Below are 14,495 nucleotides of genomic sequence, written 5' to 3' on the forward strand. Positions count from 1 at the left end.
TTTGTCGTCGATTTACTTTATCAATTTATTAATAATGAATATAATTTCATTATTCTTATTACACCCTTTAACCAAGTTAGAATCAATTATCTCTATATTAAGAAGTACAGAATAATAAATTATACTGTATTTTTTAATATTTCGCGTTTAAATATTATAAAAGAAAATTGTGGTTCCTTTTATTTTTAGAGAAGAGTGATTTTTAAGTTCAATATACTGTCGAGTAATCCTGTAATACCCAAATTCTTTTTTTATTGGGTTATCGCTTTTATCTTGGTTTCTTGCATAGATAACAAATATTTTTATTTTCTTACAAATTTCTAGAGCATTGATTGTTGATTATTTTCTCCAACTATGTTAGTTTAATAATTAATAATCTAAAACTGTAAATAAGTTTTAATAGTATTTTATTGTGAAATAAAATTCCTGCATTCGATATTAGTAGTCAGCAGAATTTGTATGAAAATAAATCATTTTTGATAGATATTACGTTTTGTGCCATTAGTTATGTTCAGTTACGTTTTGTACGTGTAATATTAATTTCGTATATTTGCTGATGCTCGAGAAATGCACCAGTAAACACAGAATGGACACAGCTTTCTAAGCTGAGAAGCTTGGTATGGGCACAGCGTCCTAGATAATCAGCCACCTAAGCGCTAACCGTGGCTAATGCTGTTTAACTTTGACGATTAGGCGAGAATCATTGCTTTCTGTGGAAAAAAAACGTGAACCGAATAGCCAGTGCGTTCGCTACTAAATCTGCATATAAAATTGTGACATACATTAAAATTTAATTGAAACTTGGCGAATAGGAACATTCGAAATTAGAATAAGCACATTAGAAATACTACGTGTGTTCTATACATATTTACGTCAATGAAATTTTCCATAAATATATAAAAATTGTTAATCTAACCATCAGCGTGTCTAAAATTCCAAAAATGACGAAGATACATTAAATATTCGGATAAATAAGTTATCAAATATTCAAAGATTAGCTGTCGTCAGATATTTATAATATAAAATAATAACTCAATATGTGCGCATATTAATCTGAAAGCAACATTATTTGCGTTATTATTGCATTATTGTAAAAAAAATCATTAATCTTTAGAAACAACATTAATTAATTTCAAAGTAGCTGTCACATATAATTTCAATTAAAAGACGCATCGCGAACTATAACACCCAGTGTAAATCACCTTTCATACCAACCCTTCCCCAATCTCCCCATTGAATCAATTAATAACGAATTCATAAATAAAGCTGATCCATTAATATTCAACGATTTTACTGCCAACAGGTGAACGGATATCGATTGCTCGGCATTAATCATATGGAAGTAGTTAGCGTGTTAAAAGAATTACCCATACACGTTCGCATGGTCTGTGGAAGAAACATCGCTTCGCAGGATCCTCTTTGCCCTATCGACACTGCTCAACATCAAGCTGCGTTCCAAACCAGAGTAAGAAATTGAACATTTTCTAATAAATAATAATGCAGTTCGAGTGCGTAATATCGGTATTTCGAGCGTAACCAGGTGAAACGTGTTTTATAGAGCATCCTTGGCGGATCTCTGCAGAATTTATTGCCAACAATGGACCGTTTGGTGAAGGCCAAGTCTGACGGCTCGTTAGCGTCAACGACGACCACGGCTACGGTGACCGACGCAAGCTTGAATAAAATGAAGTCGCGATCTTTGGAACCGTTGACTGGTCTGGCGATGTGGAGCTCCGAACCGCAGATCATCGAACTGGTAAAGGGAGAACGGGGCCTTGGGTTCTCCATTTTGGATTATCAGGTATAAAAACGTTTCGTTGGTTTACCTATGTTTTATCAATTATTTATGTTTTTCCGATATTATTTGTAATTGATTAATTGCGGACGTTTTGTGAAATTGCGTTATATTACGAATTAGTACAATGCAAATTTATTTAGTTGAAGTCGCTTTCCAAATATTATAACCTAACCCCAAACATTCAAATTATCTTAGTTTGGTATTACATAAATTAATAATTATTTATTACTTAATATAGTTAATAATTACCATGTAATAAAATAATGATTTCTATATCAAGAATAACGAAATCGTCGTTATGCGGTATGTATATTGTGTTGTTATCGATACTTTAAATTATAATGATATTGATGTTTCAGTATTAAGTAGGTTTAGCGTTATCGGTTTGGGACTAATTGGTGTAGATGTATAGTAGAGGAATTTCCGGGATTATTGCGTTTAGTAAGATTTGGTAGCTGAGTTACGAGGGTTCTAACGTGTTACATAACTGGGGGGTTGCGTAATGGAAGAAGCCAGAAAATCGACCCAAGTCAATCGAATTCATGTTATATTAGTTTTCGAATGCGCATGATTTATTAAGAGATTTTAGAGATTGGATTGGAAACTAGAAATATCCGGAAAAATAAAATATCCCCAAGTTATCCTTTCTTGCATACAGTCACCATTACTCTTCGATCAATATGTATTCATTTTTCAAAAACTTCCTGTTTATAATAACAATCAAACATTTTCAAAATTCCTTACATTCCTCCTCTTTACAAGTCCTTCTTCTCTTCCATTTAAAAGTTTCAAATTTTCAATCTTTCCCTAAAAAATCACCCCTCCAAAATAATAAGAATATAACAATCTTTAATTTAATATATAATCTCTATCATAAATACATTATTGTATGAGTTATTATAAAGTCGGTATCTCTCACAGCAGCACTTTTAAATTTACTCTTACACCTATTTTAACGTACACCCAAACCCAGTCTAAACACTAAAACCAGCACACTAACAATCTTCCATTTGTCTGTTCTAGGATCCAATGAACCCCAATGAGACTGTGATAGTAATAAGATCACTGGTGCCCGGTGGCGTAGCTCAAGTAGATGGTCAGTTAATACCAGGCGATCGTCTTCTTTTCGTCAATGATATCGCCCTGGAGAATGCAACGCTGGACCAGGCGGTGCAGGCGCTGAAAGGCGCCCCTAAGGGCACCGTGCGCATCGGTGTGGCGAAACCATTGCCCATCCCAGATAGTATTGTCCAGGTGAGCGATCAGGAGGATCGGATCGAGCCGACCGTCGATAGGGATAGCGAGACGGCCACGTGCTCGATCATGGATAGCCACAAACAGAGGCGAGAATATTTCAGGGAACGTAAAGTGAACGTGATCGAACCGCCTCATCATATGGATTTGATCGAGGGTTTGAAGCATCAGCACAATCTTGTTAAATCTGAGAGTTTCTAAGAACGATGAATTTAGAATGGATTTAGAATGAATTTAGATTGATACTCTTGAGTAAAATGGGGATCTTCTACTCCTGGATATGGTGCACTGTTTTAAGATAATGCTGGAAACAGAAAGGAAGTTATGTTAGGTTGGTTGGTTTTAATTTGGATTCTTCTTTTTCCTTAGGTTGATGGTTAGAAAGTAATACAAGTTTAAATTCTGATATAATAGAACTCCATTTACTGGAAAGAAATTTTAATTAATGCCTTATTAAGTGAACTGTTGCTGGTTGAGTTCACTTATCTGAATGTGAGCTTCTATTACGTAAACGAAAAATAATAAGTAGCGGGGAAAATTAGTGAGTACCTATTATATAAACTGTTTATTCCTCGACAAGTTCCGAACAATGGAGCATAGTGGAATTTTCTTCATAATAGAACCTTGTTCGTCTGAACAGACCGAGAAATCGACTGGTTCTTGTAATAGAGATTCGCTACCATTCCCTTCGCTTTTTTTTTTTTTTTTTGTTAATTCTATTAATAGGATTTAATTATTAGAATTTCAACTGTTCCTCTTTTGATTCATAAAATCTATGTTGCATACACACAGTGGTTGTGCATATCGATATATTATTCATATTCATTATAAGAATACATAATGTTTGTATGTATACGATTTGAAATTACATTCGACCATCAATTTATTGGGAATTTAATCCTCCAGTTCGAGAGGTAGAAAATCCTATGAGAGGCTCTATCAATGAACGTCACTAATTTTTTTCAATATCGTCCAATATTGAAGTCTTCAATCTATTCATCCAACCGTTTTTCTGAATTGCAGAATACGTTTATTGTTAGAATAACCGCTCAATATTCTAGACATATCTATGATAAACCAATATCTCTAACGTCCATAAAGATCAGATGTTATGTACATGACATGAACGTTTGTATGTATATCAAGTGGTTTCTTGTATGTTGTAGACAGGAGTAGAAGAGATCCGAAACGCTCAGAGAGATTTGGTTTCAATAACGTTGGTTTAGGTGTATAGTTTGACCAATGTATCTTTGATAGTTAGATTATACCATTTCTGCAATAGACCATCAAGAAGAATATAAAGGAATTCGAGTTGTAATAGTGGAACAATCTACAACTGTACACAGATCCACTGAAGTTAGAATCAATACAATCTGCAAACAAACCCTAAGTTTACACGACTACTATCTTAACACTAGAAAGATCAATTGAATCAAGTTAATCCATTAACAGATTAACAATTATTTTCACAAATATGAATATAATTATTAGTGATTGTTTGATCTTAAAAGAAGAATCTTCTTGTGTACTTAAAATAGCGACGAATTCATTTTTAGTAATTATTTTATGATACAAAAAGAAGTAATAACAGGAAACATAAAAAAAGAGTAGTAGTGAAAAGTACTTGAGTCTTCTACTATTAAATCATCTTAGATTAGATACTGATCTAGACTTAGATTAGATACTGATCACTAGAAATTAGATACTGTACTAAGCTATCCTAAATAGTAAAAAATCATCTTCGACCCGATTTTAATATCAGTTCCTCTTTATCGACTCGTGCAAATGAGTGGCAAAATTATATTGGTCAAACTGTACACGTTATATGACGAACTTAAAAGAATCTATCTGTGCTTGCTCAAGTCAGTTGTTATATTTTCAAGACATGTATTCAGCCTCTGTTTCCACGTCTATCGAGTGGATTCGCCTCGTGACTCGCGTGTCTTCGAGACGACCGACTTTTCCAGCGAAATTTGCATCGATTAAGCATTTTCGGTTTTTTCCTGGATATCTTTTTTTATTGTTTTACTGTTGGCCTCTTGGAACTTATAAATCAGTGACGATGCTTGAAGGTTCTTCCCCAGGGTTGTTCCTACAGGATGATCGTGGTTTTGCAACGATTCCCGCGTGTTTTCCAGAGTTTTCCGTCCAGTGGCAATCTCAAATACGTTTTACGTCGTGTGATACAGTATTTATCACAAATAGAGCTCGAAAATTGAATCTATTTACATATATCTAATAACAAAATATAAAAATTGAACAGAAATGGAATTTTATAAAGAAATTGAATTCAGTACAGGCAGCTCTGCTATAGTCTGATTGAAATTAATTGGTACTTCAAGGTCGATTCCCTTACTTCCAATGATGCATCGGATGATCTTTCGAGCGATCTTGTCAAGTATTTTTATTGAATCCTGACATTGGCAAAGGAGAATACACGAAGATGATTTAATTTTTACAAATTTGTTTGGAATTGTATATTTGAGTAATATACTAGTTAATTAAATGAATTGTATGTTTAACTAATTCGATCGAAATTTTGTAAAATGACTTTATAAAAATTTATGCATTATGATACGATTTCTATTCCCATGAATCTCTCAGTTATCAATGCATTGTCAAAAACTGATAGTAAATGAACAGTAAGTGAATAGCAAATAAATATAAGATTTTGCTATTACACATTCTGCATCAATAATTTCGCAAAATTGTGAATGTGTTCTGTGGATCTAGGATTTTTATTAACGTTATTCAATTAAAATTCCAAACGAATAGTAAATCAGATCCACAGTTTATGTGTTGGTGTTGTTAACAGTCATCTTGAGTGAATGACTTCAAACAAACCATATCCATTACTGAAATCAAAATTCCTCTAACAAAGTTTCACACGGCGTTCAACGTGACCAGATACCTGTCTGACGTTTCAAACAGTACTTAATTCAACTCGTTATCAAGGCGTCGATTAACTATTACCCGCACAAGTACTTTTCGACTTGTTAGTAACTATTATATAGTAGTATTCGTGGTTTTGCTGAGAGAATCGAATCCGTTTCACTCGGTTTGACGAAACGAATTTTTGACTAATTGTAAGAGACGAATTGAGGAATTGAAGTCTATTTTTCGTTCACGATGCAGTGAAATTATTCCAAGATTATAATACTACCGATAAAATTAGATTTTTTACGAAGCTTCTCTCGTTAGCTTCTTTTCTATAATTTCGACAGGTTTTATCGATTTCTTTTCTTTTCTTTTTTGGTTCACTTTACCATAGTTATGAAATTTTATTTACTATTTACGGCACGAATTAATCATTTTTCTTCTTTGTTTTAGAAAAGTATATAAGACTGTTAATCGGCCAGAGTAATGTTATTACCTGCATTTAATCGTCTTTGATAGGTATATTTTTCCAAATATGATGTTTTAGCGAAGTAGGTTAATATGACGATTATTTTTGTCGAATGAAAAACATGGAAAAATGAATGGTACGAGGAGAATATTCCTTTGAATTTTTGAATAAAGATTTTACAGCACGTGTATCAGTTATAGATAATAAATAGGGTGCCGTACAGGTTGTTTTTATTTTTGTTTAACATTGTCCATCCGAACCTTTTCCCATCCCTGTTTATTTTTTGTTGTTGTTGTTAACTATTTATTTATTTCTCACACTTTTATTTCCTTAATTGTTTTCTGTTATGTCCGACCACATTTTGTTATGTTAAAAACGTTTTTGTTTCATTACACTTTGTTTTAATTAAAATATAGAATGTGTCAGGAAAAATATATCTCATGTTTAGTAAAGAAGATAAAATTTTGAAATAATAATAATTTAATATAGAATTTTATTTGAAATTTGTTGCGATAACAGCCAAATTGTTATAAATACAGGATTCGTATTTACAATAATTTCTCACTTTCTCCATGATTTCTCTAATTTTTCATATTCTTCTTGAAACTATCTGACACATTAAGCCATCAAATTTTTGAAAACAGAGGGATTCTTCAGATTCTTTTAACGAACTGTTCAAATTATCTGTTCAATCAAACGTGATAAGCAATTCCAGTGAATTTGATTCAATTTTGTAGGTCGTTCTATTTTTTTTTTTTTTTTTTTTTTTTTTTCAACGAAGAAACATCTGTACCTTATGTTCAGCCGGAATCAGTTTGCGCTAATGGATTTCCTTTCGAATTCTTAATTTAGAAAGCGAGTATAGTAGTCATCAGAGACTTTGTTTTAGAAAAGAGGAAATATCTAAAGTGAGTTTAAAATTCCGCAGTAATCTGCTTGCAGTGTTCTTAAATTAATACATTTCCTTCAGATTTATCCTTCTATCGATGTAACAGCTTTTCATTGTGATTTTTATCTCTAACGCGGTTTAAATCTGAATTTCCACATTTTGTTTCAATACTGAATTCTGAGAAAAATTTCCAACGCTGATGTAACGTTCGGAAATATAAAAAATCACAGTGTGAAAATTACGAATCTAAAGATTTGATTAATAGAAAGAAGTTAAAGTGATATAAATGCTATATAATTGTGACAGGATTAACTATTATTGTTTCAGTGTTATTTAAATTAGACAATTTTTTAGTTTCATTTTCACGGAAATTGGAAATCGCCCCGGAGATTTTCGCTTCGCTATAGCGAGATAAATGGTAGGATTCACTCGTTTTATACGTGACTGATTCCGGCACGTTTAGATATTTTTAAATTCAACCTCGCGTTTTCGCGTAATATTTTGCTTAAAAATGTAGAGAACGGGAAAACATGAAAATAGATAATACGATGGCATAGTTGGTGCAAGCGATACGTCCGCATTTCGATCCTGTTTTTTAAACAATTTTGAAGTTCACTTGAACAGGGTCAGTTACACGCGATGCATAATTTCCCAATAATTGCATTCGCATTTTCGATTAAATCTGAAAAAGATATTGAAGTTAAAATGTTCTAAAACATTTTTTCTTAAAATTCGAACGATTATTATCTACGCTGTATTTCAAGCGAGACACTACGTATTAAAAGTTCATGAAATTGCAGCTGAACGCGTTCTACAAATAATTCGCAAATAAAACACGTAATAGTATGTTAAGGAACATAACATGGCGATAAATTTCATAGGGAAATTATCTATTAGTCCAGAGCATAACATAGGTAACGAAGTATCATTAATAACGAACCTGAACTTGAAGTGCAAATTTTGAAAATTATAGCTTTGAAAAATAGAAATGGAAGAAGAGGAATATCGTCAAAGGAATATTGTCAAACGAAGAACGTTTTGTTTCGCTAGAACTAAAATTAGAATTAAAATGTGTTGCGGTATATCGCTTTGTTTAACTCTCGTGTCGTTGCTTAATATCTCTCAATTATCACAATTTACAATTATTTACATTGTCACGTTAACTTGTTTGGCGATGACCTGAATTGATACGTCTTTCATTGATTTATTAACACAACACTTCGCTGCAATTTACTGTTAATACGAACAATTAATTTATTACTCGAGGATATTCTTAGAAAATAGAAGAAACGATAAATTGTATTCTTAAAATTAATTATCGAGATATTAATTATTGGTATTATAGATACAAATTTTGAGATGCTAAAGAAACTGCGTTATAATTCCTGAATTACTTGTTTCAGATTATTCAATATCGTTTGAATTGTTCATACTCCATCAATACGCATATTGCAACGTAATTGATTTTTAACGTAAGATACTAATTGGCAACATTTCTATCATTCAAGACTTAAAACATCATCAACGCTAGTAATGATATTTATCACGAAATAGAAGCAAAATGTTATTGTAATTATCTATCGATAGAAGTTCAGGGTTAACAATTTCGAAGAGAAACATAGCAATAAATGGCTAATGAATAGAAACAGGACTATTCTTACGTTACAACGAAATATATCTGTCAGCATAAAGAAAGAACAGGATCGAAATTGGCAGTAAATCGCTTACACGAGGCAGTTCGTGTATCGGAATCAGAACGAATTTCGCTGAAACGACGAGCAATAAACGATGAACTCGTGGAAGGAAAGGAGCGTGTTGCTCGTGTCGCGGCTGCTTGGGCCATTGTGGTCCCAGCTATCGATCGCGCAAACCAAGACTCTTAGTCTACGGCTGAGCTCGGATAACCAAGTTATCGGGGCGCAGTAAATCGTTGCCAAGAAGATAAAAAGAAAAGTAAAACGAAAGAAAAATACGACCGCTAGAAGAAGTCGCCGCGACGAGTGTGCAAATTGCTTAGTGTCGTCAAACGAACAACTCTATACGAATAAAATAATATCAAAGGGAGTAAAAGAAAAGAATCAGATGATAACACGTGTATGTGAAGAGAAATGGGGTCGCGCGAGAAAGAAAGGGTGAGAACGAATGAGAAACGACGTTTGTTATTCAGTATAGTTGTGGCAATTACCGCGGATGGGTTTATAGAATGACCAACCATCGAGAACTGCTGAGTAAGTACTGAACAAAACGATTGTAATAGTGAATGAAAGTTGCCTGGTAGAGTAGCTGAACAGAACGAACGAATAATTTGTTCATTTCTTTTGCATTCGACTGACTCTTCACTGTCCTTCGAGCTCACGCTCATCTGGTACACACGTGCACACGAGACACGCCATTCACACCACCCACGTGTATACACGAACAGGACCTTACTATAATAGCGATCTTTGGTTTTTCATTTTTCCTCTTAGAGAACTGTTTCGTTCCTCTTTTCAATTTTCTTTTTCTCCTACTTTTTTCTTTAAACCTTCTCTCGGAGATTTTTATTTCGCGTCATTATAGTTACGTTACATTTGCCGTTTGTCTGTTTGTATAATTCGACGAAGTAGGATAGAAGGGACGAAGAGGGAAGAGGGAGAAACAGTGGATGAGGAACAGGAAGAGATAGTTAATTATCTCTGTATTAATTGAAAGGATTTTAGAACGTGGCTCGTCAGGGTATACGGTTGAAAAATAGGATTTTCAGGTGCGGAGATAATGGTCGTTTAAACGCTGTCGAAATTTCAATGTTCTTAAGCAATTTCGTTATTATCAGAACTAGCTCTTTTGTTAGAAGAACTCTATGAACAGCTTTGTAATGAAACCTTATTTCAGAAAAGCAGTTGTCAAAGATCAATGAATGATTTTAACGAGTAACTGTCATTGCACCATAATATATTTCTGTGATATTAAAAAATGAATTAATAACGGAATTTGTGTAAGTAATAATGTAAGAAAACAAAATTTGAAGGTTCTATCCTGTTAAATGTGTTCCTATAAATTGAATAATAATAATTTTTAGTTAAATAATGGTTATATCGTTATGTTAAAAGTTAAGAGGAAGCATCGGGAAAGCAGATTAAAAATTCTCAAATAAATACACAGAGGTTACATATTAAAATTAATTGCACACAGAAATTTATATTAAATTCCAAATAACATCTTAAAAGTTCGTTACAGTTAAACTCGTAACCGTGAAATAATTTATTCCAAATAATTTCATTCGTCCAAAGATTCATTCACCCTCTGCCGAGGAATAAACGAGAGTCCATTATCTCTGCACCAAGCTAACGCGTTAACCAGATCAGGGGAGACGGTCGTAACGAAAAGTCAAAGCACTAGAGAGAAACAGAGAAAGAGGAAGAGAGAAACTCGTGCGAGCTCATCGAGAGGTCTTCAGAAGGCTTCTCGACACAAAAAAAAAGGGGCGAAAGACCACACTATAATGGAATTAAACTGCAAAAAGGCAAAGGCATTAGCTGACGAGAATACCAACCACCGTGGAAAAGTAAAGAACCCTCCTGTCACCTACCCCAATCTCTTAACTTTTAAATTATCGACCACTAAAGTTTAAACTTTGCATCCAAAAAAAAAAAAAAAAAAAATTAAACGAAGGATACATAAAACAACCTCTATTCCATATATTTTTTACATAAAATAGACTATTTAAATTCTTAAAAGTATATAATTATAAATCTAAAAGGTATAGTTAATTATATATAGTTAATTATTATTAGCGATATTCGTTAAATTACAAGTTACAAGATATCAATGTTAATAAATTCTCTTGTAGAATAATGATTAAACAAAATAAAATTGTTTGACGCGAAATTGAAGTTTGGCGCAATCTACAATCTGCAAATTGTTAATTTGCTAATATTACGAGTTGTATCGTGGTTGTTTTCCTCTTTCTTTCCACACACGTACGAGGAGAGCTTTTATGGTGTTACCCTCCCTTCTCAGGGAATCCCTGTTGGTTTCTAGAGATGGTAGAGTATTAACAGTAAATGGCATTTCCGGTTAAGGGTAGGTAGAATTAATGATCAAATGAAAATTAATGACATCCCTTTATGGAAGGCATACAGAGATTTCGTGAAATATTAACGACGAGTGCAACTATCGTTTTGGGAATAAGCAGAAACATTAATGGCAGACAGTGTTCCCTTTTGGAGGTAAATGAAATTACTGTCGTAACAATAATAATATTAAACTCATACGAAATGTTGGTAACAGAATATGTGAAACATACATAATTCGTGAAAAATATTAATAAATAACATTGCTCTCTTAAGGTAAAAATTAACAAAATACAAGTATTAATAATATACCATAATATTTTATATCTCCTTTATCAGAATCACGCAAAATTCATAGAAAATGAATAATTACTAGCAAAATAGACAACAAATACTAACAACAAATAATAACTTCTATTAACCACGAAAAAGTCAACAATTTCCAAAATAATACCAATCATAAGTTACTACGTAACAAAGTAAGGAAGCCAAAAATTAAAAACAAAAGACAAAATTACACGGAAACTCAGAAAGTGTACACAACCCTGAATGAAGGTAACACTATAAATTCTCCCCGTGAAAAATCGCCTTCACCCCTTCTTAGTTCGATCCTCGAGCGTACGATCGATCATCGCTGGTATGCAACAATTCCTGTTCTCACCTATTCTCTCTTTTTTTTCCATAGAAATCTATTAGAGCATTCCACTACTGTCTAACTACTCACTGGCACCTTTCTTCACTATTATCAGCAGACTGTCCTCGTTGTCCGGGGATCGACACGTGTTACCATTAGACACAGGGGACATAGTTCTCCTGGACGTATTACACTCTTCTCGACTAACCTAATATATCGAGTCAAATATAGTAAATTTGAATCATAGTACGCGACATACTAAGCCTGTTTTTCCTTCGATGTTGGATATCTGTCCATAAATCTCACGTGATACGCTGTATACGATTGTATCGAGTTACTCCTCGCAGGCTCCCTTATACTTGTTCTTATTCTTTGTTTCTTTTTCTTTTTCTAGTTTCCACTATTTTCTCCTTTTTTCTCTCTTTATTTTTCTCTTTTTTTTTTTTTGTTCTTCCTGTTACTTGGATCGCTTCGAAGTATGCACGTGTACGTACGATGTATACGTGTGTACACGCGGGCATCGTACAATGAATTGAGTCTCGAAGGCACGCGATAGTCATTCGTTGGTACTTAATCATCTGTGTTACCATCGTCATTGTCATTTTCATTTGACAATTAACCCCGCTACTATCTTTGGATTTTTATGTCACGACTGTTTTCTTGTTGCAACAAACGTTCTAAGTATAAAACCGGACAAATAGCTGTAGCCCCTTTGCCTTATAACATCGAGCTACACTCGCGATAGGACCTAAGAAGATAACCAGAAACAAGGACTATTTTATCTTAAATTTTATCTTAAATGTAATTTCAATTTATGACACTTACAAAATCATTAGAGTTAAGATATCGTACAGATACGACACTTCGATGATCGTTATATCTATCGGTTATTTATTAGGATATATTGAAAGTAAATCATCATAGAACATGTTATAAGGTAAGAGGTTAAACAAAGTTTTTAAGTAAAATCGAGACTGCGTAAACTTAGCAAAAATCGTGTAAGTTAGTAACAGAATTTTTAACGATAAGAAGACACGACTGAGTTTTAAATAATTCCAAGTATGTAGCAGGGTTAATCAAGGCCTACACACAGTGAAACGATGCACGTATCTTCATAGTTATCCTCATAATCTTGCGTAGAAATTTCCCAACGAAGAATAAAGAAAAATTCTCTCCTTAAAAGGTGCACCACGATCGATAAACCAGGATGGTATTCTAATGTTTGAACAGCGTATCTTTATGCATTTATAAATACATCTTATTAATTAATAAATTCATTGACAAAACGCACAAAATACATATAATATACAAAAAGAATCTATCGAAAGTAGAATATATAATTATAAAGGGAAATAATTAAGAATAAATTAAAGAAATGTGACATTTGGAAAATGAAGCAAATCTCTACTTAGTTTCCATTTCTTTAGTTCTGTCTGCCAAAATATGTATTTCCATAAATATCTGCAATCTACCGAGGATAATATGCTATGCATATAGTGCACACATTGTTAGCTGCATCATGTAGGTCAGGATGCTTTTGCATTATACAATATTTCAGTGTGTGTAGGCCGCATTATCATGTGGTCGTGTCAGTGCGGTAGTTTCGATTGGCTCGCGTTGGGAATGTCTAGCAAACGAGGGGACGTGGGATCATTTCATGATGGTTACTGGTCTTTGATGAACTCAGCCCTTTGCGGCCTGTTTCTGGACGAGGGTAGTAGAGCCAGTTTGATTAAAAGTGGTGATATTGCAGGTGAAAATGTGAGATTAGATGTTGGTAGGGAATTAGCGAGATTTGTGGAAAAATAATTCACCATTGAGTGAAGAATAAATAAAGAAATTTATAAAAATTCCCCCAAGACATATATTTAATTTACGTATATCAAATGAGAATTGCTTTAAAATAAAAAAAAAAAAGAAAAATATATTAATAGCTCGTAATAATTATTTTAGTTGTACTTGAAAAGTCTGTGTGTACTCACAATGTTTCTCTCTTATATTTATCTATAATTTTCTCGAATTTCAAAAATTATTTACTGCAAATTGACTGAGACAGTAAAAAGTTTCCTCGTGTCTCCCTTTGGCAAAGAAGCATGCATTTCTCCATTCGATCTCATAATATATTTTCTCGAGATAATTTCGTGATATTAGTATCAACTTTCGAACGCATTTCAACGATTCGTTAAAACATTAGACCAGTACCATCATCGTAATTGTTGCTATTACTACGAACATATGATCCTTCTCTCTGTTCGTACATATTTAAAAACAAGAAATTATCCAGCTTTATCATTTGCATCCCCGCATCGACACGATCAACGATATATTTAAAGAACAAGATAGAAACGGAATAGGAGGATAAGAAGAAGAGAACGAACGAAAGGAGAACATAAAAATTCAAGTTAAATGTGGCATAGACAGAGCGAAGGAAGTTTCGAAGTTTCGCAATCTCTAGAAATTCGTTTATTTTTCTCGCTCGTGACCATCGAATCGCTTCTCTTAAATTTAAAACTTCCTTAGAT

General features: G+C 33.3%; 1 protein-coding gene across 1 annotated transcript in view; it reads left to right on the plus strand.

The window, feature by feature from the left end:
• The window catches only part of LOC138183556 (multiple PDZ domain protein), a 167,436-nt gene that overhangs the window by 102,482 nt on the left and 50,459 nt on the right, over positions 1 to 14,495 (plus strand). Inside the window, exons 15-17 of the mRNA XM_069120626.1 lie at positions 1,304 to 1,465; positions 1,559 to 1,801; positions 2,822 to 3,052. Coding sequence (XP_068976727.1) covers positions 1,304 to 1,465; positions 1,559 to 1,801; positions 2,822 to 3,052 — 636 coding nt within the window. The remainder of the gene's footprint in view (positions 1 to 1,303; positions 1,466 to 1,558; positions 1,802 to 2,821; positions 3,053 to 14,495) is intronic.

Source organism: Bombus flavifrons, chromosome 9, assembly GCF_040668555.2.
Source record: "Bombus flavifrons isolate JBK064 chromosome 9, iyBomFlav1_principal, whole genome shotgun sequence".
NCBI lineage: Eukaryota > Metazoa > Arthropoda > Insecta > Hymenoptera > Apidae > Bombus > Bombus flavifrons.